At 48.1% G+C, this 26,200-nt stretch overlaps 1 protein-coding gene across 1 annotated transcript in view; it reads left to right on the plus strand.

The window, feature by feature from the left end:
- The first annotated feature begins 2,256 nt into the window (after nt 1–2,256).
- PEBP4 (phosphatidylethanolamine binding protein 4) overlaps nt 2,257–26,200 on the plus strand; it is a 212,150-nt gene continuing 188,206 nt past the window's right edge. Inside the window, exons 1-5 of the mRNA XM_019794733.1 lie at nt 2,257–2,280; nt 4,649–4,717; nt 5,051–5,224; nt 16,770–16,906; nt 22,956–23,082. Of these exons, the coding sequence (XP_019650292.1) occupies nt 2,257–2,280; nt 4,649–4,717; nt 5,051–5,224; nt 16,770–16,906; nt 22,956–23,082 (531 nt within the window). The remainder of the gene's footprint in view (nt 2,281–4,648; nt 4,718–5,050; nt 5,225–16,769; nt 16,907–22,955; nt 23,083–26,200) is intronic.

Below are 26,200 nucleotides of genomic sequence, written 5' to 3' on the forward strand. Positions count from 1 at the left end.
GTACCTTGGTCAAGGTTCTTATATTTTCTGTGCCTCAGTTTCCTTGTCTGAAAAATGGGGATATCACTCCATAACTCATGAAGTGTCTGTTAGGATAAAAGGGATAACATGGGTAGAGAAGGTAGAAGAACAGACAGCAAAGGCTCAGCAGAGGTGAGTTAGCATCAATTAATCCAGTGAGGTCTTGGATATTTACTAACATAATCAGTTAAAATATAGATAGATGATAGATAGATGATAGATAGATGATAGATAGATAGATGATAGATAGATAGATAGATAGATGATAGATAGATGATAGATAGATAGATGATAGATAGATAGATAGATGATAGATAGATGATAGATAGATAGATAGATAGATAGATGATAGATAGATGATAGATAGATAGATAGATAGATAGATAGATAGATAGATAGATGATAGATAGATGATAGATAGATAGATAGATAGATAGATGATAGATAGATGATAGATAGATAGATAGATAGATAGATAGATAGATAGATAGATGATAGATAGATGGATAGATAGATAGATAGATAGATAGATAGATGATAGATAGATGATAGATAGATAGATAGATAGATAGATGATAGATAGATGATAGATAGATAGGTAGATAAGATACGTTCATATGTTTTTGTGATATCTATCTATCTAGATAGAAATAGATACGTATCCTAAGCAGAGTCCTAATGTAGAAAATAGATCAGTGCTCCTGTTTGGAGCTCCCAACCATCCCCCCCAACCCCCCAAATTTCCTGAAGACCTCCAAAGAACGCAGGTTAAAAATTGATCCAAATCCATTGGCGTGCCGAGAATGGAATCCCTTCTACAGTAGCCCTGGTAAGGCATCGTGGGGCCTGTCTAAGCATTTTGCTGATGTGTCCCTGTGGTTTTCCAGTGGCCCAGTAGGGGCCAGTCGTCTCATCACTGGGAGCCACAGACTAGAAACCTGCATCTGGGTGGCTAGATCCACTTGTCCTCCAGAGCCACCAAGGATAAGGCTTCCCCTAACCCTTCTACCTGAATCCACCTGGGTGGGGTTGCTTTGGGAAATAATCACACCCATAGGTACTGCATATAAAATAAGGCAGTCCACCAGAGTTCCTGAAAGATCCACGTTGATCTTAGCAGGTACTTTCCTTACACAGCTCCCTCCCCAGATAAGCATCCTGGACAAGACCCTGGAGAAGAGGAGGGTAAGAAGGTCATTCTGATTTTTCCTCTGAGGTCTCAAATGACGTTCCCAGTGAAGAGCTAGAGCCTGGCCTTGTCTCAAGCCTGCTCTTTATTCCTTGGCTGATGTCTGTGAACACTGAAATGCGGGCCGGCTCCCTGTACTCACTTGCTGTCAGTGGTTTGGGGCTTAATGACTTGGCTGCCTTCACTTCTCCATGGGACAGTGCTACAGCATTCAGCCCTCCAACCAAACCACTGCTCAGAAGTGATGGATTGGTGCAAGGGCTTGCTGGAGAGGCACTTTGCAGGCCCCGGCCATGAGCACTGAGCCAGGGGCAGCTGTGAGGCGTGTAGGGAGGCTGATCTAACGAGACTCTACAGGGAAACAATCCGATGTCAGAGCTTGGGACTCAGGCAGGCTGGAAGGACGTGATGCATGAATTCCAGTTCCCATCAAGGAAAAAAAGGATGAGCTGAGTAAGCAGCCCTTGAGACTCATTGCAATTACCCTCTCCACTGTGAGCTCCTCCTCAGTTCGGTCTTATTTCCCTCCAGTGTCCCTACTATTTGGACTGTTTCCTTATAGCTCTTATCACTTCCTGGTTTCACTGTTGGTAAAGTAAATACCTATCTTTCCCATTAAACTGTGGGGGCAAGCATTGTGTTGTTTCTATCCTAGAGGAAACCCCCAGAGCTCCAACACTTCTTCGTATGTGCTTGGGCCCAGCGGATGTTTAACTGGAATTGGCAGCTGCTCCAGTCACCTTTCCCACTAGGGACCAACTAAAGTCATCTCCAAACCCAGTGCAGACCCCTTTATCTCCCCCAATTGCACACTGATAGGGTGGCAAGGACGATGCATCCTCAGAGCTGTGCAGTACCTGGTCTGGAAGGGACCCCAGTGAAGGTCCATCCACAGAATGGCTTAGTGAATGGGATGACACATGGAGAAAAGGGTGGCTAAAGGATGTCCTGTGACCACTACAGTCTGGGTGACTGAGAATCGGAGACAGAGCTTGTTGTAGGACAGGGGCGTGTGCATCAACAGGCCTTTGGACTGATATCGGGAGATGCAAATGGCCGAGGACATCCTAGTGAGGATAATAAGAACACAGGATTTGGATTCAGACGGGTTTGGGCTGGGGTCTGGCTCTTCCACTTACTGACTGTGTGACACCAAACTTCAGCTGTCAAGTGGGAATAATGCCCACGTCATAGGGTTCTGGGGAGGACTAAATGAGATAGTGCTGGTTATATGCTCATACACTGCTTGGTATACAGTCAGCGCTCAGTCCATGTCATCGGGATAGGCGCAGTGGCCCAAGGCGTCCCAGGGTGCAGGGCACCTAGAGGCAGAGAGCAGAGGTGGAAAACACCATCCATGCCCAGTCCTTTCTTTCTGCAGAGAGGTGCAGGAGAGAGCAGGCGTGTCTGAACTCAGGTGGCATTTACAACATCTGTTTGCTCTGCAGCTCCCTCTTAAGGCTTTCCTGGGACGTGAAACCAAGAAAGTTCCAAAGCCTCAATTTAGTACAGCAAGATGATGGAGGCTGACTCTGGCTAAGCCAGCAGAGCTCATGGCCCCTCTGTAGACCTGTAAGGACCATTTTACGGGGATTGTCCATAAGAGACGCTCTTACTGAACCTTTGCTGATGGGCATCTCATGACCTGCTATCTTGCAGTTCTGATGAAACGTGTTTCTTTTTGTTCCCATCAGATTAACAATGTTTCCCGGTTGAAGGGGGGAAAGATGGAAGCAAATATACTAAGAGTCAAGAACTGTGCTCCCCCTTCCCTCCTCATCTGCATGACAACCATGGCACATGTATTAGTGTGTCCACTCTAATGAAATGGGCTGAGAGAATAAGAAGCTTGACCAAGATGGTAGGTCCACAATTCAGTCCCAAAGCCCACGCTCTACCTCAGGGAAAGGAGCTCTCTCTGCCTGGCTCTGCAGTCCAGTCTCTCCTCCCATAGGCTCTTTGGGCCAGAAATGTTGATGCCAGTGTGAAGGGTCTCTACCATGACCTTGTTAATCTCACACAAGCCCAAACTGAGAAATGGGTTAGTTAGTGGGGCCTGTTAGAGAGCAGATAAGTGCATAAATCGTTTAAGCAAGAGTATACTCCCCAGCATGTCCTGGTTTCCGCACTTGCATGCTGTCCCCACCCCCACCCCATTTGATCACTTGTGCTCAGTGCTCCACCAATTCCATCCTGGTCTAGTCCACCAACAGCTGGGGCCCTTCTATGCCTCAGTGCCTTTGCTTGTGCGATGCCCTTCTCCTGTTTCTCTCTCGAAGCCTTCCCTGGTTGTCACTCCTGTAAGCTAGCTTCTGTCTTGATTGCACCGTGGGATTTTGCTTTATACAGGTGACTGATGATACAGAAAGGTCAGTGCCATTGAAAGAATTTATTACTTACCGTTTCCCAAAGAAAGGGGCATACCATACCACCTGGGAAAGCACTGAGGTCAATCAGGAGGCAGAGGGATGCAGAGGGATGAAGGAAATCCCTCTCCCAGAGCCTTTATTGTGTTTCCATGGGAAGGAAGGGGCGAAACAGAGGAAACAGCTTAAGATCAGCTAGTTTGAATGATGCTGGCATGCTCTGGGCTAGGCGGGTGGTGTCCAGTTGCCTGCTGCCTGGCCCTGGGGTGGTGTAGGGCAGGGGGATACAGGCTCATAGGTGACAGCTGGATAAAAGAGCTTGTTGGGGGATGAATGAATAAAATAAAACACACAATTAATACACTTTCCTCTTTGCCCCAGGGATGCTTCCATGGCTGAACTCAGCACATTGTTGGCAGTTTTCTCCTTCTAGTTTGTTTTGATGCATATGTTCCTTGCTCAGCTGTGAGCCCATCAGATGCAGGGTCTGAATCTTGTTCATGTTTGTACCTTCAGCATCTGGCAAATTCCTGTCACCAATCTATGTTTAAAACTGTGATGCTCAGGCCTGGTGCTCATTAGAATCCCATAAGAAGCACTTTTAAAACGTTGGTGTCAGGGCGCCTGGGTGTCTCAGTTGGGTGGGCATCTGATTCTTGATCTCAGCTCAGATCTTGGTCTCAGGGTTGTGAGTTCAGGCTCCATACTGGGCTCCACATGGTGCATGGAGCCTACTATAAACAAACAAACAAAGTGATGTCTGAGCCTTACCCTCAGAGATTCTGACTTAATTCATCTGGGGTGTCTGGATTTCCACTGACTCCTTGAATTTCCTGGGAGGAATTTTCCAGAAGGAAATCAAGGTTGCGGTCCCAGATGTGGTCATTTAAAACAGCAGGTAACCAAGTCCTGAAAGCCAGGGACTTGCCCCGGCTTGATCACCTGTTACAGGAGCACCAACTGCCCATCTTAGTAGAATGTCACCTGCTAAAAACAGTCTCTGCGGTCTGGGCAGGTCCTGGGCTTGAACAAGTGTTCCTCCGCATTCTTCTGAGGCTCCAGGCCACATTAGTTGGAGAAGGGGCTCTTGCTTCACCCCAGGCATGGTTCCCAATCCCGCCTCTCTCCTCTCGGTGTCCATGTGAGTTTTGCTCTACACTGTTTGTCTCTTTCTGGGACTGTGGTCTCAATGGTTTCTCTCTATTCTTCCACACCCTCTCTTTGTGCAGCCCTTGGGCCTCTTCTCCCTGTCTCACAATGTATCTTGAAAGGTAGGAAAAATGGTAAGAGAACCGTCTCTATGATTTCTGCTCTTTACCTTAGAATCCTTGGAAGAGGGAATGCCAGAAAACCCACCCATTCTTCTTTTCCTATTCTTACCTACCCTGCATGTTAGCTCCTCCCTGGAACTTCCTGGAACTTTCCCCAACTGCCTCCCCAACGGCCAACTGCTGCCTCCTCTCCTGCACTCCAGGAACCTCCTTTAAAACTCCCATACTCTCAACACTGGCAGACCCTGATTGCCTCAAGGGCCCAAACTGTGGGGCATCCTGGAGGGAACTTGCTCCCCACCTTGCCCAGCCCAGAAACCTGCCAAGATTTCTCAGCTCCCTGCAGCCACCACTCAACAGCTCTCGCACTGCTCTGGGTAAGTGCTAGGGGCTCTTCTCCCTGGTTGGTGGGATGCAGGGACTTTCCCTAAGGACCAGCCAGACAGAGAGACAGAGAAAATAAGAAGTTCTCAGGGATGAGAACTGTGGCCTGGAGAATTTAAGAGAATTCGTGTTTAGGGTGTATTTCTGATTTCTTTACCCTCATATGATTTGGGGCCATTACTCGGCATTTCTACATGTTTGTGTCTGAGCATCAAACATTCCTCTACCTTTCCCAGAAAGGGCTTCTTGGCACATTTCTCACTACTGGTGTCTGGGCTGGGATTAGCATTACCGATTTCAGTTCAGACAGGCCTTACTTCTAACAAACTTAGGAAGTTTCTTTCCTTTGTGGGGCCTGATTTCTCCCTCCAAGGATGAAGAGTTCTTATTTCCTCCCATGTGTAGACATGTGGCAAGACCCAGAGATCAGATCTGTGCATGAAAGGAGGGGAGGGGTGGTCAATATGCAGCTCTCGTGGGCTCTACATTCAGGGCTGACCTCCACAAGGACAGACAGAATATTCAACCTTCTGAGGATGACAAGGCAGCAAATGAACCTGGAAAATGCCACTATTTCATAGCTTATCTGGGCCTTTCCTTTCTGTGGATGAAGTGAGTCAATAAATACAATATATGGCTAAGGCAGTGGGCTGATTAGGTCAATAATTGATTGCTGAGACCAACAAGCTGGGACTCCCAGAGAGAAGACTTTGTGTCTTTGGAGTGAAGTGGCCCAAGCTCCCGGCTTCTGGCTGGAGGTCTAGCAGAACCCTTGGATAAAATGAGTGGTTGGCTCAGAGGCCAGGGCTGGGCTCATCTCACAGACACTCTCATAGTCTCCTCACTCTTGGGAAATGTAACTGCTATAAAATTCAGCTATGGAGCTCTCCCTACCACTGCCTCCATGCCCCACCCCCTGTCAACACCACCAGTTTGTGCATCTTCTGTTTGATAAGTTAGAGATTTACAATTTAAAATGTGATAAAAAGAAAGCAAGCATTTCCTAAAATAACAACAAAAGAAACTACAGTCTGATACTTTTACATTCCAAGACAATTCCCAAATTGGTCCTCTGAAATGAAACATGCATAAAAGCAGCATCTTTTAGTTGAGAACTAAAGGATGGCTCAAGTGCATTGTGGGAGACTTTATGGTCCTTTCCTACTCTTTACATATGAAGGACAATGAAAAGTCAGAATATTCTGTTTACAACATATTGTTTTGGGATGTACATGCTTGTTTAGTTATTAAGTGTCTACTATATTCGAAGTGCTATGGGGGACGCAGAAACAGCTGGGGCCCTCACAGGATGAGATACATGCACAGAAAACTCTAACATTAGAAAGATATCAGTGAAAGCTATTGAGGGAGGAGCAAGCACTCCCTCTGGAACTCCAGGGAAACACAAATTAAATTAGTGGATGTGGAGGTGTGATCTTTAGAAGCTCTATGTCCACTCTTCCTCCCTTTATTTCCTTCCTTTTTTAAACGGTAATTGAGCACCTGTTGTTTCTCAGGGACTGTGCTAGGTGCCAGACACAGCAATTCACAGGACACATGTGGTTCTTCCTCCCAAAAGATAACAGTCTACTGGTAGATAAGCACAAGTAAATGGCAAATAAAAATGGCCTGATACTTACTATCATGGTGGAAGTATTGCAGAGACTATATGTGGATATGAGAGGGTACCTAAGAGGGTTCACTGAAGGAAGGTTCACTGATGTTTAAATAACATCTGAAGGATTAGCAAAAGTTAGCCATATGGGTCATGGGTCAGGAGAGAATGACCCTCCTTGCAGAGAGAACAGCTTGTACAAAGGCCTTAGAGTGAAGAAAGCACAGCCAATTGGGGATATTTGGAAAGTAGTCTACACAGGGAGATCAAGCGGTCTATACAGTGAAGAGAATGGATTAGGTCAGGGTTTCCAAAGTGGGTTCTATAGACCACTAGTTCCTCGGATGTGTATGGTGTGGGGGTGATAAATATACATAAAATGTACCGTTTTAACTCTTCTTAGGAGTACTATTCAGTAGCACTGATTACATTCACAATGTTGAACATTTATCATCCTATGCATTTCCAAAATATTTATTACCCCAACATAAAATCTATAACCATTAAGTTCTAACACCTCTTTGTGAAAAAATAAGTTTCTGTTGCTTCAGCCACCCAATTTATGATATTTTGCCATGGCAGCCCTGGCAAACTAACAATTTGTCTTATCTCTGATCCTTGGGAAAAATCTTGAGTCTTTCACCACTGAGTGTGATGTTAGCTATAAGTATTCCACACATGGCCTTTATCACGTGAGGATGTTTCCTTCTCTTCCTGGTTTGTTGAGTGGTTGTTTTGTTTTGTTTTGTTTTATCAAGAAAGTTGTTGGTGCCTGGATGGTGCATTCATGTTCAGTGTGGAGTCTATTTGGATTCTCTCTCCCTCTCCCTCTGCTCCTGCCATGACCTGATTGCTTTCTCTCTCTCTCAAAAATAAAATAAATTGTTAAAAAAAAAAAAAAAAAGAATGAAACTGGATGCCTGGGGGGCTCAGTCGGTTAAGCATCTGCCTTTGGCTCGGGGTCGTGATCGAGTCCCACCTCAGGCCTCCTGCTCAGTGGGGAGTCTGCTTCTCCCTCTGCCCCTTCCCCCACTCACGCGCTCTCTCTAGCTCTCTCGCGCTCTCTCGCAAAAATAAATAAATAAAATCTTTAAAAAAAAAAAGTTGTTGAATTTTGTCAAATGCTTTTTCTGCCTCAAGTGAGATAATCATGTGGATTTTTTCCTTCATTCTGTCAAAGTGGTGTATTACATTGGTTGATGTTCATATGCTGAACCATTCTTACATTCTAGGAATAAATCTTACTTGGTCATGTTGTGTAATCTTATTAATATGCTTCTGAATGCAGTTTACTAGGATTTTTACATCAATATTCATAAAGAATATTGGTCTTTAGTTTTCCTTTCTTGTACTGTCTTTGTCTGGTTTTGGTATCAGGGTAATGTTAGCCTCACAAAATGACTTAGGAAGTGTTCCCTCCACTTTAATCTTTTGAAAGAGTTTGTAGTGACATGTTTTTATTCCCATCTTACTTCTTTTTGTGTATATTATGTAGGTATATTTTGTGGGTATCATGAACACCACATAAAACATCCTAAAATTATTACAATCTAATTTGAATTGATACCAACTGAATTTCAATTGCATGTAAAAACTCTACTCCCCTACTTTATGTAATTGATGTCACGAATTATGTCTTTATATATCTGTATGCTAGCAAAAGTCTATAATTACTTTTAAATCCTATTTTTTTTAAAAAAAAGTGGAGTTTCAAAGAAAAATTGTAATAATACTGGCTTTTATGTTTGCCCATTTCTTTACCTCTACCTGAGATCTTTATATCTTCACCTAACATCAAGTTACTGTCTACTGTCCTTTCATTTCAACCTGAAAGACTCTTATTAGCATTTCTTGCAGGGAATCTCTAGTGACAATGAACTCCCTCAGCTTCTGTTTATCTGGGAATGTCTTAATATCTCCCTCACTTTTGGACAGTTTTGCTAGATATAGAATCCTTGTTTGACAGGGTTTTTTTCTTTATATAATTTAAATACAGTTGACCCTTGAACAACATAAGTTTGACCTGCATGGGCCCATTTATCTGTGGATTTTTTTCTCTTCTTTATGATTTTCTTAATAACATTTTCTTTTCTCTAGCTTACTTTATTGTAAAAATACAGTACGTAAGGTATAGACCATACAAAAATCTGTGTTAACCAACTGTTTATGTTATCAGTAAGGGCTTCAGTCAACAGTTATCAGTACTTAAGTTTTGGGGGAGTCAAAAGTTATACACAGATTTTTGACTGCATGGGGGTCAGCGTACCTAACCATCCTGTTGTTTGCAGGTCAACTGTATATCCTGATGCCTTCAAGCCTCCAAGGTTTCTTCTGATAAATCAAGCATCAGTTTTATGGAGGATACCTTGTACATATCAATTCCCTTTTCTCTGCTGCTTTCAAGATTCATTTTTTGTCTTTCAACACTTTGATTACGTGTCTTGGTATGAGTGTCTTTGAGTTTATTCTACTTGGCATTTCTTGAGCTTCTTGCATTTACAGATTCATGTACTTGGTCAAATTTGGGAAGTTTTTGGCCACTATTTTCTCAAATGATCTTTCTGCCCCCTACTCTCTTTCCTCATTCTGGAACTCTCATAATGCATGTATTGGTCTACTTGATGGTATCCCATGGATCTCTTAAGCTCTGTTCACTTTTCTTCATGCTTTTTTCTTTTTGTCCCTGATCCTAGACTGAATAATTTCAGTGTTCCTATCTTCAAATTCATGGATTCTTTTTTCTCTTTGCTCAGATATGCTATTGAATCCCTCTAGTAAATTTATCATTTCGGTTATTTCATTTGTCAGCTCTAGAATTTATGTTGTTCCTTTTCATAATTTTTATACTTTGTTGATATTCTGATTTTGTTCAAATACTGTTTTCCTGATTTCCTTTAGTTCTTTGTTCATGTTTTCCTTTAGCTCTTTGAGTATATTTAAGATAGTTATTTTAAAGTCTTCAATAAGTCTGATGTGTGAGCTTCCTCAGGGATAGTTTATGTCAACTTATTTTATTCCTTGGAATGGTTATGTTTTCTTGTTCTTTGTGATTTTTTGTTGTTGTTGAAAACTGTGTATTTGAAAGAAACAACCACCTTTCCCAGTCTTTGCAGACTGGCTGTGTGCCCAAGAAGACCTTTATTAATTAGCTGGGCATTCTCTGGGCCCAGGGATCAGCCCAAGCTGAGAGCTTAAGATCCTGTCTCATCTTTTCTGACCATGTGTCTTGTCTGGACCTGAACGTGGCTTTCTCAGTTCCCCCATATACAAAGCTTCTTTTAAATGTCTTAATGTCCCCCAAGAATTTCACCCTAGCTTCTCTTTGGAGCCTATATTATCTTTTATATGTCTCCATCCATAATCTCTTGCCCTAAATATCTGCAGGTCTGTAGTCTCCCTGCAGCTTTCATAAGCAATACCCACTTCTTATCCCCCCTGAGATCTGAGTTAGACCAGACAGAGACCAGTCCTTCAGGCAATCCCTAGACAGATTAGAACACTGGAGTAAGATCTGCTTTGTTCTCTCTGATTTGAGAGAGGAAACTGGTAATTGGGCTTCAGTCTCCTCCAAACCAAAACTGAACTATGCTGGGGAGGGTGTGGGGGCAAAAACATGTGAAAATACCATGAAATTTCTTATCATTTTGAAGGCAACTTTTTTTTTGATTGAGCATTCATTTGGTTGCTCTTAATCCTAGACTGTTTTCCAGAGCTCCTAGCTCAGCCAGCTTTAGGGTTTTTATGTGTTTGTTTTGTTGGTTGGTTGGTTGGTTGGTTGGTTTGGTTTTGGAGTGTGTGTACATGTGTGTATTTTGAAGTTTCCATGAAAGAATGAAAGCTTGAGTATTCCCAGTCCATCACTTTGCTGATGTTACCTGGACTTTTTTCTTTAATAGCTTTATTGAGATATGTTCATGTACCACACAGTTCACTAAATTATATGGTATAATTTAAATATGTACACTTTAATGGCTTTTAAAGTATAAAATTCAATGGTTTTTAAGTATATTTACAGATATTCGCAACCATTACCACAATGTTAGAACATTCTCATCACCTCTAAAAGAAAGCCCATACCTTTCCACTATCACTCCCATCTCCCCTATTCACCTGTCCACCCACCCCCAGCTCTAAGAACCATGAATCAATTTTCTGTCCCTATATATTTTCCTATTCTGGATATTTTATATAAAAGGAGTCATACGATATGTGGTCTTTTGTAACAAGCTTCCTTCACCTAGCACAATATTTTCCCCCATCCCCTGCTCCAGGGTCTGTAGAGGGCACAAAGGTACTGAGAAGATAAGTGGGAATGGGGAGCAGCAAGGGTGCACAATGGATGAGGCAGACTGGATCAAAATTGGAGTTACACCCAATAGCTACAACATGAGGGTAAGTAGGAAGGAACTGAAGATGGTGACAAGTGAATAGTAGAAGCAAAGATTCACAGGAAACTAGGCACCAGAGAGAAGGAAGTCAGAATAGGTACGGAGAAAAGACAGTGGTCAAGGGATTGGAGTTCAGAATGAGATGGAAGAGTAGATGCAGTGGGAGTAACAAAGTGACAGCAAAGGAAGAAGAGTTTGTTATCACAATGGCTGCTTGAATTTAAGATTCTAGGCACAGAATGGTTTTTAGTGGTGACATTGTCCAAAAAGTTGCCAGAAAGGAGGCTGGAGAGGAGGGAGAAGTAAGAGGTATCTCCATGGATATAGATGTCACCCAGGGTTAATATCAAGATTTGGAGCAAGGGAAAGCTTCCATGCCAAGTAGCAATGTCTTCAGTGGGCAAGGAGTGATAGGAAAACAGATAACACTAATTAGGAGTGATTCAGATGGAGTAAGCCTCAAGAATGTAGATTTTGACAAGAAGGCTGAGGATCATGGTATAGAAGCAGCAATGGGGAATGGGGTGCTAGTCAACCTTACCTCTCAACCCTGAGTCATGTTGGGCATGGGAGACTGAACATTCCACACTTTGAAGAACTTCAGGAGAAGTTGCTTTTCAAGGGTCAGAGAGATTCTGGTTACAGCAAGAGGTAGAGGTGAAGTGATATCAATGGGAAAAGCAAAGTCTTTTCATCAAATGGTATTGGAACAACTGGATAGAACTGAAAGAATAAAAATGGACCTTTGCCCAACACAACATATAAAAATTAACTCACAATGAGGGCGCACCTAGGTGGTTCAATTGGTTAAGCCTTTGACTTTTGGTTTCTGCTCAGGTCATGATCTCAGACTCAGTGGGGAGTCTGCTTGGAGAGTCTCTCCCTGTTCATGCTCTTTCTCTCTCTTTCTCTCTCCCTCAAATAAATAAATCTTTAAAAAAAATTAACACACAATGGATCAATGATGTAAATGTAAGAGCTAAGATTGGTAAACTCTTGGAAGAAAACATAAAGGAAAAGCTTCATGACATTGGATTTGTCCCTAATTTCTTGAATATGACACCAAAAGCATAGACAACAAAAGAAGAAATAGATAAAGTGGACTTCATTGAAATTCAATGGAGTCCATTGAAATTGCAACCTTTTGTGCAACAAAGTACATCATCAAGAAAATAAAAAGACTGGGGCAGTTCCTCAAAATGTTAAATGTGGAATTGTCATATAACCCAACAATTCTACTCCTGGGCATAACCCAAGAAAATTGAGAGCATATTTTCACAAAATGTATACAAATGTTTATAACAGCATTATTCACAATAGCCCCAAAGTAGAAATAACCCAAATGTCCATCGACTGGTAATTGGCTAAACGAAATGTGGTGCGTCCATGCAATGGAATATTATTCAGCCATAAAAAGCAATGAAGCACTGACACAACATGGGTTACCTTGAAAACATGCTAAATGAAAGAAACTGGTCACAAGAGACTATATACACAGTTGATCCTTGATCAACATGGGTTTGAACTGCATGGGTCTACCTATATGCGATTTTTTGGCAGTCCAAGACTATAAGTGCATTTTCTCTTTCTTAAAATTTTCTTAATAATGTTTTTTTTTTAAGATTTTATTTTTTAATTTGACAGAGAGAGACAGCCAGTGAGAGAGGGAACACAAGCAGGGGGAGTGGGAGAGGAAGAAGCAGGCTCCTAGTGGAGGAGCCAGATATGGGACTCGATGCCAGAGCTCTGGGATCACGCCCTGAGCTGAAGGCAGACACTTAACGACTGCGCCACCCAGGCACCCCAATAATGTTTTCTTTTCTCTAGTTTACTTTATTATAAGAAAACAGAATATAACACATATTAGACACAAAATTGTGTTATTTTACTGTTTTTAGGTTATCAGTAAGACTTCTGGTCAGCAGTAGGCTGTTAGTAGTTAAATCTGGGGGGAGTCAAAAGTTATCAGATTTTCACCTGTAGGGGATTGACCTCCATAGCCCCCATGTTGTTCACGGGTCAACTGTAGTATGATTCCATTTATATGAAACATCCAGAATAGGCGAATCTACACAGGTCGAGAGTAGATTAGTGGCTCCCAAGGACTGGGAGAGGAAGAAATGGGGAGTAACTGCTAATGAGTTGTGCTTTGGGGCTTCTTCTGAGGGTGATGAAAATGTTCTGGAATTAGGTAGTGATGATGGTTGCATAACTTTGTGAGGGTTGCACAAACTTTAGTGATTTCTATACTAAAAACCACTGAAATGTACATGTTAAAAGAGTGAATTTTATGGTATGTAAATCTCAATTTTTAAATGTAGAGTGAAGGAAAGGAGTAGATTCGGAGATTCCAGAGGTCATAGGTGAAAATATTTAAGGGAGAGGGAAAGCATGAACATCTGTCTGGATAGAGAAGGAAGGTGACACCTGGGCAGTGATGGGGGTGGGTGTCAGGCACAGGAGGTCTGGAGGGATAGGAGGGGGGTCGAGTGTTCCAAGAACCCTGGCCCAGGAGATCCCGGGGTTTGGAGGGACCAAGGCATCTCAGGAAGCCAACAGGCTCAGCCTCCCTGATAATATTGGGATGTGGTTACAGCCCAGATGACTGGAGGCATGGAAGTAGGCTCCCAGGGTGGCTACCTTGGGATCTAGAGATGGGAGTTTCCAGAAATAAGGCAGTTGAGCAAAGCAGGCTGGCAAAGGGAAGGGGATGCTGTTCCTTCCTGGGTTTGAATGTGGTTCCCAGATCTTGGACTCCATGTGTGAAGTCCTGTGAATCCCCAGATTCGAAAATGCCAAGAACCGCTGCACTCTGTCAGAGCTCTCTGAAGAAAACAGGCCAGAGAAAGTTAGATAAATAAGCAAAAGGGATTCAGGGCCAGGGGCCAACCTGAGCGGTTACTTCCTGCTGATGTTTATTGAGTTAGGAGCTGTTACTTGAAAACTGAGCTATCAGAAACAGGTGGCCGGTTTTTCAGGCATTCACACGGTAATTTATTAAGCATCTAGACACGCCAGGGACTGTGCTTGGAATGCTGGACGCAGGCTCAGCACAGCCTCCCAAGAAGCTTGTGGAATGGGGGTGGGGAACTCTAGGCTAATCTCTAAGCAAGTAATTACAAAATAATCCATCACAAGCATATAAGAACCAGGAAAGGAATAAGGAGCTACGATTCTGTATAACAGGAATCGAATGGAACCTGGGGGTCAGGGCATTTCTCTGAAGAAATGACATTTCAGCTATCCACCGAAAGGGGGTGGGAAGTGAGGGCGGTGCATGGGAAGGCCCTGGGGCAGGAAGGAGCTTGCGGCCTGAGTGGGATTGAACCTTGAGCAGCAGCAGCATGGAGTAGAGAGTCACAGCTAGAGAAGCAGGAAGAGCCAGATCACGCTGGCATTACGGGCTAAGTGGGAGATTCTGGGCTTCATTCCAAGAACAAAGGGAATGGCGGGGGACAACAGAGTGGGAAAGACAGGGCACGGCAGAGCTCCAAGAGGGGGCAGTAGAGGAGAGTGGTAAGGGGCAGGGAGTCTGGAGGCACATGGCGTGGGTTCAAATCACAGGTCTGCCACTCACAACCCATGTGACCACGGTCCGGGTCAGCAAACCTCTCTGTAGCTCAGTCTCCTCCTCTGTAAAATGGGATAATAATAGTACTTACTTCAGAGGACCATAGCCGGAGGATTCAGGGATAAAAGTTTGGCTCGTACTGAGTAAAGAAGAGCTGCCGACACGGGTGGACTCAGCAGGATCAGCCCTTTCCCGGGGCCTCTCCCCCACCTCCAGACAACCCCTTTCGGTGCTAAGAGCTGTTGGCATTCAGGAAAGTTTTGGCTTCTCTAGTGGTTGCCACTTTGAAGACCAGAGTCTCTTGGCCTTGGAAGACCATGCTGGCAACGTTGTCCCCGTGGCTCTGGCTCTCCAGCGAGCTCCGTGAGAACAGGGACCGGGCTGACCCTACATCACGTCAGGGCCTGGCTCAGGGGAGGCGCTCAGTGCCCACTGGTGAGATGGATTGCGAATGAAAGAATGAATGAACGACCAAATGGACGGAGCTGAGGAAGAGTACTTACACTCTGCGTAAGTGAAGAGCATTCCCTGGGCGAGGGCCATTCCCGCCCGAGGCCCTTACATACGCAGCTTGTTCGTTCCATCCGCACAGCCATCTTGTGAGGGGGCTCCCAGGAGACACCCCCAGGAGGGGAATGACCTTGGGAATGAGTCCTCTGTGGGGGAGCCCTAGGCATACATCAGGGACTCTAATTATTGAGAAGTGTGTTGGAGTTGTCGCCCCAAAGAAGGGTTTTGGCTAGAAGTCGGCATCCTGGAAGCAGGAATTCAGCTGGGAAGCAAGCAACGCTTGAAATAGTTTCTCTAGAGCTCAAGCTGCATGTACTTTATGGCTATGATCTCATCTTCCTTAGCAAGGCACAGGAGCAACGGGGGCATTTTACTTGTTTTTGAGAGGGAGAAGTGGTGCATCCTAGCGAGGCATAGCCCCCCTACCCTCACCCCCACCCCAGCAACCTGGCGGGGCTCAGAGCAGAACCCAGGTGTCCTCGTTGCCAGCTGGTGGAACGTCCCCCAGCACACCCCCACACCCCATCTCAGAGGAGACAGGGAGAAGATCAACTGGAAAGGCAGTGGGAGAACTGCCTTTGATCTTCCCCCTGCCCTCCCCATTCCTATCGGAGTCCCACACGCAACTTCCTGTAGGCTGCTACCCCCCTTCCTCCCAGCCAGCGCCGGCAACCGCAAGGCAAGCTGCCCCCTTCCCCAGCAGCCCTGCTGGTTTCTTCTCCAGAGACTATTATTTTGGGAGAGTGCTGAGTTCAGCATTGCAGCAAGGTGCAGCCAGAGGAGCCCTTCTGTCCTCAGCTGGCCCTTTGGAGCTGGCCTCAGGGCCAGGGCCGCCCTAAGTGCAGTGGCCCCTCCTACACAGGGTCACCGCGTCCAACCACCTACCATCCGTCAGACCCAAGGCTGTCAAGGCAGGTGGCACAGGAACTGTGGGCAGGGGACACAGAGCTGTCCAAGGGGCACAGCCTAGCCAGACCCCTGCTCCTAGAAAAATGACCGAAGTCTTGCTCTCGCAAGGACCCCAGAACCCAAAGCCTGGGATCACCAGCTCCCGGGGTTTGCCTTAAAGCCAAAGAAGCAGGCTGGCCCACGGCCAGCTGATTGCACACAGGGCGAGTGGCGGGGACAGGACGAGGAACTGGGGCGACAGGCTTATATAAGCCCTTCTGCCCCAGCCCCCCGGATTAGTGGCCAGCAAAGCCCTGCTCCCATGGAGGAGGGGCCTCAGCCAGGACTGCAAACTGAGTCCGGCTTGGAGCAGGCCCAGATCCTCCCAAGATATCTGTGTCCGGGTGGCAGACTGGCTGCCGGAGCCCAGGCAGCTGCCGCCCTTCTCCTTCAGTTTACCAGAGGTCTCTGTTCCTCCAAGGGGGACCCTGGGGCGGGGACGCGCAGGGTGAGAAGGGCGCCCCCTGCAGAGGGCCCCACAGCTCTAAAAGCTCCTTCTGTTCCAGGTGTGCGTGGACTGGACAATGAGGCTGGCTGTGGCAGCCCTGTTTCTGGGTCTCACGATGGTGGTCACCAGAGACGAGAAGGAAGGCGACCTGTGTCTGTACGAGGCCCTGTCTGACACCGATGCTGTCCTCTGCAAGTAAGGCTGGGCAGGACTCCGGAAAGCAAGGGGGCAGGTCAAAATGGGGCTTGAGATCTCAAGGAGGGGTGTCCCAGGGGGCACTGTCTCCTCAGGCAGCCTCTGTGAACAGGCAGAGAGTAAGTGAGCTTTCGAGACCACCTGGATGGAGGACGGCATTAAGGAAAGAACTTGAGACGGGCTCCTGCCTTCCAGACGGCCGTCTCCCGGCCCCAGATGGTATACGGATCTGGTCAGCTCCCCCTCATACCCCTGGGGCCTCCAGACCTGAGAGGCTGGCCTCACCCTCCCTGCTGGGACCCTGAGGGACCATCCCTCCCTGCGGCCTGGGCTGCTCCCTTCCTCCCAGCAAAGTGGCATTTTGAAGAATAGTGGCAGTTGACAGAGGGCATGGAATTGGTCTCTCCCTGTGTGAGAGGCAGTTGTTTGCTTTCCAGCGACGAGGCCCCAGGAGTGTGGGATAGGTGGGCCTTTTAGAGAGTGTGGCCTCTGGGTGTTGTGTTGTCTGGAGAAGAGGCCGGGCGTCAGGGGTGGGCTTTTTCCCTTCCGAGGGCACGAGCCTCTCCCTGCCTGCGTCAGCTTTCTCCTCACTGACCACCAGTTAGAAAAGCCAGTCCTGATTGTCCTGGACCCGTGGCTCATCCTGAGGGTGGCCCAGGGCACTTTGCTGCCAACACCCTTTGCCGGTTAGGTGGCCAAGGAGGCCGGCATCCCACTGAAGCCATTAGAAGTGAGAGAGTAGGGAAGAACTTTCCTTTCTTACTCTGTCCCCTTGTACACATTTGAATTCTTACAAACGTGACTTTTAGAAAGATAGACGTTTTCCCTTAAAAAGTTAGGGAGCTGAAACCCCTCCTCCCTCCCCCAAAAGGTAATACACACCCTGCTCTTATCAGTACATTTTTAAAACTCTGGTGAAACAATTGTGGGTAAAGTTTTGTGTGGGAGAAGGAGGGAACGTGGCTGCCTCTCACATGGGCTCCAAACCTCTAGGTGCCCTGCAGAGTGGAACCTGCCCGGGGGCTGCAGCCATTTTACTCGGGTAGGCAGAAGATCAAGTCCCCACGAGCTGGGGACGTCAGCTGGGCTGGGCCACGATAAGGTCCATGACGGAGTGCCTCTGTGCTTCCCATGTTCACTGTGGAACACTTAGAAAGTGATGATATGTGTACGGTCACTGGGGGTGACCAGCCTGGGCTCCAGCGGCCCTAGGCTCTGCCCTGCAGACCTCCACACACACACACACACGCACACACACGTGCACACATGCACACGCACACGCATGCTGGTGCCCTGCTGGCCTGAGAGCTTGGGGCCTGGAGGGAGCTCCGACAGGTGTACGAGCATCCTCATCTTGCGGGTGAGGCCGCCCCAGAGATTAAAGAACCTGTCCACAGAGCTCACACACCTTGCAAGTGGCAGAGCCGGGGTTCAGCCCCTCTTGTCTGACTCTACAGTCGACACTCCCCACCTGCCTCTGGCTGCTCACCTCCATCCAGGGGCTCAGAGCTTCTCAAACTCGAGGAAAGGGGAGCTGTCTTAGTCAACTTCAGGCTGCTCTAACAAAATGCCGGCGCAGGGCACCTCACAAACAGCAGAAATTTACTTCTCATCCTTCTGGAGCTACCAGCAGGGCGTCTGGTGAGAACTCCTCCCTGATTCACAGACGGCTGTCTCTTTACTATGCCCTTGCCTAGTGGAAGGCACCCCCCACTTCCCAATGCTGTCACACTGGGGGCTGGGGTGCAGCCTATGAATCTGGGTCCTTTGCAGGAGCCATTCTCAGGACTGCCTAGAATACACCAGCAGAACCCCAGTTTGAGAAACACGAACTTACCACACTAAGGTCGCTTGGTGGGAAATGTCCCATTATAAACCATCACTGCAAAAGGGGAGGTTTGTCTTCATTTCTGCTGAAGACTTTCGTTGGTAAAATATCGTCACTAACTGAGAACACACTATGGACACGCCAGACCCCCGAGGAGGGCCAGTACCTCCTGTGCTAGGCCCCCCTCCCCAAGAACGCTGCTCAGCTCAGGCTTCTCGTCTGGCCACGAGAGCCCCCAGAGAGGCCGCCCCTCTCATGGTATTTAGAGTCTAAAAGGGAATTTTTAAAGTTAGGCCTTCATAGCTGAGGGCACGAATCTAGAAAAGAGGAACTTTACGTCTAGGGACAAGCAGTAGGAAAACACTGCTAAGAGAAAAGCTCTTCCAGAGTAATACCTTACCTACCCCTGAGGTAAGCCTGAGTAGACTGACAAAAACTGAGATCAGAACCTGGGTTCGGGGGCGCCTGGGTGGCGGTCAGTTGGGCGGCCGACTCTTGATTTCAGCCCAGGTCATGACCTCCGGGCCGTGAGACTGAGCCCCGGGTTGGGCTCTGCGCTGGGCGCGGAGCCTGCTTAACATTCTCTGTCATAAAAAAAAAAAAAGACAAAAAACAACTTAGGTTGAGTCTCAGCAGCAAAAGAACCGGTCATCTAACCCGAACGCTTTGGGTGAGTCCGCTCAACAGCCCTCTCCCGCCGCCTCCGCTGGAGGCCCCAAGCTGCCCCCCAAACCCTCCGGGGGGTATTGGAAGCTCCACCCTTTCAGAGGGCGTGTCCTGTCTCAAGGCAGGGCCGCCAGTCTCAGTCAAGGCCCTCCTTCCAGTTCTGCCGCAGATAAAACAAGCCTTGTTTCTCTGCCCCCCGATGGCCCTTCAGATGCTGGGATGTCATGCTCTGCCCTCACCCGCAGCTCTTCTAAGCCGGGCGTCCTCCTCCATCCTCTGATCTTCCCTGGGGGCCTGGCTTCTGGGCCTCACTTCTGGAAGTGTCGGTTGGAGACAGACCCGTTGCTCTTTCCCAAGGCTGGTGCCCCACACTTGGTCCCTGAGAACCGTGCAGGGGAGGCTGGGGTGCCCACCAAGCCCCCTCAGACCTCCATGGGCCTTCCTGTCATCCTCGCTTTCAGGCCGCGGGAATTCTGGGCCCTTTGCACAGGGACAACCGGGGAGCAGTTTGCCTCGGATCCACTTCTTACAATGTTGAAGGGACTTCAGCGACCATCCTGTCAGACAGAAGCCCAGAGAAAAGCAGGGACTCCCCGGGGAGGCCGTGGGGCACAGGGGGAGTCAGACAGACCACTGGGGTAGTTCTCGGCGGCCGCACAAATGCCCCCAAATGGAGCGGCTGCTCACCTTTGTCATGTCCCGTTTCCTCGGGGTGGGGTTCAGCGGGACAACTCTGGCTCGAGGCCTCTCGGAGGTCGCCCTAAAGCTGCGGCCTCATCTGAAGGGGTGGACTGGCCAGGCCGGGGTGCTCAGCTCCCGAGCTTGCTGGTGTGGCTGTTGACAGGCCTTGGTCCCCTGCCTGCCATGTGGCCTGTCTGTGGGGCCATTCACAACACGGCAGGAACTTCCCCTGGAGCCAGGCTCTGAGGGGGAGCGTGTGTGAGAGGAGCCCCAGTCTTCTTGCAACATAATCTTGGAAGTGACGTCCTTCTCCTTTCCAATCGAGTTGCTGAATGGAGCCGCCACTCAAGGGGAAGGGGTCACACTCAGCTGGGAGAACCAGGGGGCAGGGATCACTGGGGGCATCAGGGACACTGTCCGCCACACCCACGTCCCGTGCCCTCCGTTCACCAACGACGAGACCCTGTGCCAGTTGTCCCACTTTCCTTGGGAGTCTGTTTACTCATTTGGGAGAGGCTGCTTTGAGGTATTGTCATAAGGGATGAAGTAATATGTTTGTGACGCCCCGGACCCACTCCCTTTCCCTGGCCCCCATGCAGTGTGAGATGGAGACTGAGCTGGGACCAGAGCCCCCTGCCCTCCCCTCCGCGTTCCCAGGGCCTTGTGCTTCCAGAAGTGCCCCAGCTCCAGGGCTGGAGACAGAACATGCCCCGTGTGACGTGCCCCTCAAGCAGGAAGGCAGTGTGAAAAGAAGGCAGAGGTTCTAAAGCGTGTTCGTGCTAAATTCAATGTTCTATTCATTCATCTCAGACTTGTCCAGATCTGTTTTTAGGCTGATTGGTTCATCTGTTTTAATCAATGACACACTTGATCACTGCTATTAATCAACTCTGTGCCACTCACAAATCAAATAGATTTGCCTTCTGTGTCCTGACCCAAGCCTTTGGTAAAACTGCGAACAGGACGGAGGCCCACACATGCCCCCCGGCCCTGCCTGCTGTGTGAAGCAAGAGGGGATTTTCCGACACCGGGCTGGCAGTGCCCCACGGTGTGACCAGGGCTGGGGGCATGGACCTAATCCCTGGTCTCCTGGCACCTACCTTTCCAGGGCGCACTAGGTGGCTTGAGGCCCGCTCAGAGAGCATCAACGTGCTGCTTTTGCTTAACTGTTCTAACATTTGCAGCAATTCTACCAGGATAAAAAGAGGAGACCCATCCATTCCCTGGGGAAGGCCCCTCTGGTCAGACTCTTGGTTTCCTCACAGGTCATGATCTCAGGGTTGGGAGATGGAGCCCCGTGTCGGGCTCTGAGCGGACTGTGGAACCTGCTTAGGATTCTCTCTTCCCCTCTCCCCCTATCCCTCCCACGCGTGGGTATGCTCTCTCCTTCTCTCTCTCTCTCAAAAAAATTTTTTTAAAATGTTGCTGTGAGGAAAAATGAAAACCCATCCCTAAAACTTGTTCAAATGCCATCCAAAGCATGGCATCCAAAAGGAATTACTGTAACCTCACCAAGAGGTAAAAGAAACAAGTGAGCGGAGCAAACCGGAAGCTGAGCTAACCGGCCCGAGGCTCCTCAGGGGTGCTGGCCCAAAGAAGCATCCCGTATCTGCTGGATGTTGTAGGCTCCGGCTGCCAGCACCCCAGGTGGGACCTCAGGAGCCACTGGAAGGGTGGGACGGGAGGGGAATGTGAGGCTCCCCACCAGGAGGCTGTCCTTGCCTTTCTCCCAGATCCAGAACTTAGGAGCTCCCCTCCAGATCTGTTCCCTCACTATCTCTTCACTGGGTCTCCTCCAGGCATCACCCCAGCAAGGGAATCATGGCCAGCTCTGGGTGACCACTGGCAGACGGAGCTGCTCAGCCACACTGGGCTTTTCAGCAAAGGCTGAGAACCCACCCCTTCTCTGTCAGTGAATCATCTTAATCAAATGTACCCTACAGAGACCCTGGGTCTTGGTGATAAGAAATGACAGAGGGACAGAGAGGAAGGGCGAGTTAAAAAAAAAAAAGTTGGCACAAAGATTTTTTTTTTTTAAATATCTATTTGACAGCCTGGTTTACATCCCTGAGTTTTGGTTACAGGCGAGCCCTTAAGGCTCACCTTGGTGGAGTTATGAGAGCAGCCCTCCCGCTGAAATAGATTCTCAGAGCATTCGTGCTGTTTAGGTCTTTGCAGGAAAAAAGCAGACAAATGGATTCATACTACTGTCTCAGTGATCAGATAGTTTACACCCTAGGAGACATTTGCATTTTGAAAGCGCAGGGACTGGTAGGTCGAGAGCCTAGGTTATTGGGCAACGCTTGACCCAAAGGTGGGGGCTATGGAGTTACCCGTGAGGATTGCAGACACGGAGAGGATCTGGATTGTTTAGGGTTGACAGATTCCTGTCCCCGTGAAGAAGGCTGTGCTCATTTGCTAACCCTTTCTTCATTTAAAGAGAACGTTCCTGGAAAGCAAGTGTAAATATTGTTATTATAAACCCGATCCTACTTTAAAGACACTGACCAGATCTGCCTCAGTATGTGCGTTCTTTCTGAGAAGTAAATACAGGTGACAGTTAACACCTTCTGACTCCTGATGACACGCTGGTTCTGTTGTAAACATTGATTGACTTCTTCACTCCTCACGCCAACACTATAAGTAGGTACTGTCAGTGTCCCCATTTTACAGGTGAACAAACTGAGGCACCAAGAGGTCAAGTAACTCTTAAACCACACTGGTCACACCAGTTAGCTCCCACAACTACTTCGTAGCAGGCCTAGGATTCGATTGCACTTGACTCCACATTCCCAACGGTGCTAGACTGAAGCATATGAGCTCTCCAGGCTCCCCCAGAACTGACGTGGGCTGACCATCTCCTTCTCTCCATAGGGGCCTTGAAGTTTTCTACCCTGAGCTGGGGAACATTGGCTGCATGTTTGTTCCTGACTGCAACAACTACAGACAAAAGATCACTCACTGGGCTGAGCCCACAGTCAAGTTCCCTGGGGCCTTGGAGGTAAGAGCAAGCCTGGCCTGGAGGAGGAGGGCCACAGGTCTTGGTTTCCCTCTGAGCTTGTTCTTCTGGGTGACTTGAAGCCGTGTGCAGGGCCATCTGGGATGGGTCTGGGGGTCCCAGGTGATGGATGCCATAAGCATGTGCCCTCCTGAGAACAGCCCCATGGCTTCCGAGGAGGTTGGGGTGTGATGGGGGTTTGCAGACGGAGAGGTTTAGTGGGTCTCAGGCTGCTCTGCCGGGGACTTTGCCTGCTCCCAGAGTACGTGGAGCTCCTCAGTGTACATGGAGACCAGCTTGTGAGCTTTGAAGACAGCAGAGAAAAGGAGGAGAGAAGGAGTCCTTTCTCAAGGTGCAAGGTGGCTGGGCTTTCAGAATGAATGCGGAGGAGCTAGTCTGTAACGGGCAGTGCGTCTCATGTAGGCTAAACAAGCAGAGGGGAGCATCTTGACTCCGTCATTGCAATACGAAACACATCTCAGCGTTTGCTCACACATGTCTGAAATAGAAAACTGAAACATTTTTAGGAATTGGAAAAAACTATTCTTTCTACTGGGAAATGCTAGTACTATCTTGTTCTGGAAGCTTCCTGGAGTTTGGGGATGTAGTAAGCCTGGGGAAGGGCCATGGAAGTGGGAAGTGGGACTGCGGCTGCTGCTTCCAGCGGCCAGGCCAGGTCCGGGGTCACTGCTCTAGTGTTCTGGTCTCTGTTTCTTTCTTCCTTGACTCCTGGGTCACACTGAGCCCCCGAAGTGTCAGCAGGGGAGGGTGACTCTCGCTTCATCTGCGGTATTTTACTAGGAGGTGCCCAGGTCAATCTACATACAAGGACTGTGATGTGGCCAGGAATCAGGCCACAAATGAGTGGAGACAGAAGGGCCACAGTCAGGATGTGACCCCTTGCACACCATGCACACAGCCTTCTGGTTCCCTCTGTGCGCCGCAGCAGGGAGAGGCCACTGCGGGCTCTTCCCCTCTGTCCGTCCGGCCTGGGGACTCTCAGTGCTGCTGTTGATCAGGCCTGATGGCGGTCAGGACAAACACAACAAAACAGCAAGTTCTGGGGTGGGGGTCCTCAGATGTAGAGGGTAGATTTTTCTCTCTTTCTGGAACTGTTCACCCTCAACCCTCCCAAGCCTCATATACATGACCATGCATGCACACGCATGTGCACACATGCACCTGTCAGTCTCCTCCCTGGGGACCCTTGGCCGGGGTCACACTGGTGGACATGTGGGAGAAACAGAGGAAACATAGGCCACTAAGATTCTAACACTTGGATCAGGACGGGGAGGGCTGCAGAAGCGGGGCAGGAGCCCAGTCCTTTAGGGAAGAGAGAATGCTGCTCCTGGGACAAGATGCTCGACTTTGCCATTAATTCACTTGTCCTTGGCTCTGCCACTGAAGGAGTAATGAGGTCGAACCAAAATACTTTCGCAGCCCAGTGACTGTCCCAGAAGGGATTCTCAAAGGGCTCCACTCTGCGTGATATTATAGCAGATGTCCACTAGATGGCAGTGCAGACTTTTCTGAGTACCTGGTTTGAAGCAAGCGTGGGAAGTGTGCATTTGATTCTGCTTGGTCCACACTCATTGTCCTGGGGTATGGGCGTGGAATGCAGAGAAGACATCACCCCCACCAGGTCATGAAATTTCCCACCCTGTCTCAGTCTAGAGGTGGGATGAGGGAGAAAACCTGGAGACTTATGAGGGACACAGAGCTGTGGTTAAGAAAGCCCAGAAGGGTAGAGATTTCACAGAGAAAAAACTGGAAACAAAGGAGGAAAAAGTAATATTCTACTACTATAGAAGTCGACTTTTTTTGGAAATTTAACCGATGTTTGACAAGGCAGATTCAGTTAGAGTTCCCGAAAATCACCATTAATTGAGACTTTATGCTGGATACAATTTATGTGTCATTTCATTTAAAGTTTTCATTAAGTCTGCAAGTGAAGTATTTCTTTAGTTGAGACTGTTAGTGGCAAGTGAGTTCCAACTGGCTTATGTCAAAGAGGGAAGAAATTGTTGGTTCACAAACTGAAACTCCAGGGATAGCTTCAGGCATGGCTGGATCCAGGTGCCCAACAACGCCACCAGAAATCTATTTTTCCCTGTTCTCTACTTTATCTTATGCTGGTTTTATGTGTAGATAGACTCTTTCCTTGTGGTGGCAAAGACAACCCCATCAGCTTCAGATTTGTGTTACTAGTTTATCAATCCCCACGGGAATAGATTGACGCTTTTCAACCATTAAAAATCCCAGGATTTGTCCTGCTTAAATCACATGCTTATCCTTGAACTAACAACCCTGGGTAGCCCCAGAAGAGAATGGTTCCTCCAAAGGAGAATCAAGGCGCTAGTTATCAGAAGGGGGAAAAGATATTGGGTCAGAAAAACGAGAGAAATTCCTGTGAAAGGAATTAATCAGAGCAAGTGCAGAGCTGGAAAGTGGCAGAGCCAGGGTTTAAACCCAGGTCTGCCCAACTCCAAAGGCTTGAGCACCGGCCCACTAGCAATGGCTCTCAGGGCAGACATCAGGGTGCTGGTACTACTGATGAGGGCTTGCTGAATGGAAGCTTTCCTGGGACAGAAAGCAGTGATTGCTAAGGAGGGTGGTGGTGAAGAGAAGGAGACAGGACAATGGGAAGGGCCAAGGACAGTGGGAGATGAGAGGACGGGTAGAGCTTTCCTGAAGGGGTAGAGGGAGCAAACACCTCTAGAGAGAGAGCAACTGGTAAAGTTGGAGAGGAAGTGGATGCTATCTGGGAATATGGTCTCTCAAAAGTGCAGGCAGGAGAGCCCTTAGTGGCAGAGAAGAGGATGGAAAGTGTTTCCTCTGGGCCTAGGGCCTGACGAGAAAGGACAAGCAGGTAGCAACCAGCTATGTGGGGACAGTGCCTTGTCTCAAAGGTGATTAAAGCAATGCCACCAAAGCAGCAGCTGCCAGGGAGCATGCCTTGGGAGGCTCCCTCTCCCTCTGTCACCAAGCAAGCCCCAAGACCCTGGAAGGAGGGGTGCAGTGGGCTGGGACAGTGCCTCTGTGCCTCCCAGAGGTCTTCCTGCCTGCACACCTTTGCTCAGGCCACTTCCCATATCTGGACCCTGCATTCTGGGACACTCTG

The sequence above is a fragment of the Ailuropoda melanoleuca genome, chromosome 5 (genome assembly GCF_002007445.2).
Source record: "Ailuropoda melanoleuca isolate Jingjing chromosome 5, ASM200744v2, whole genome shotgun sequence".
In the NCBI taxonomy this organism is placed as follows: Eukaryota; Metazoa; Chordata; class Mammalia; order Carnivora; family Ursidae; genus Ailuropoda; species Ailuropoda melanoleuca.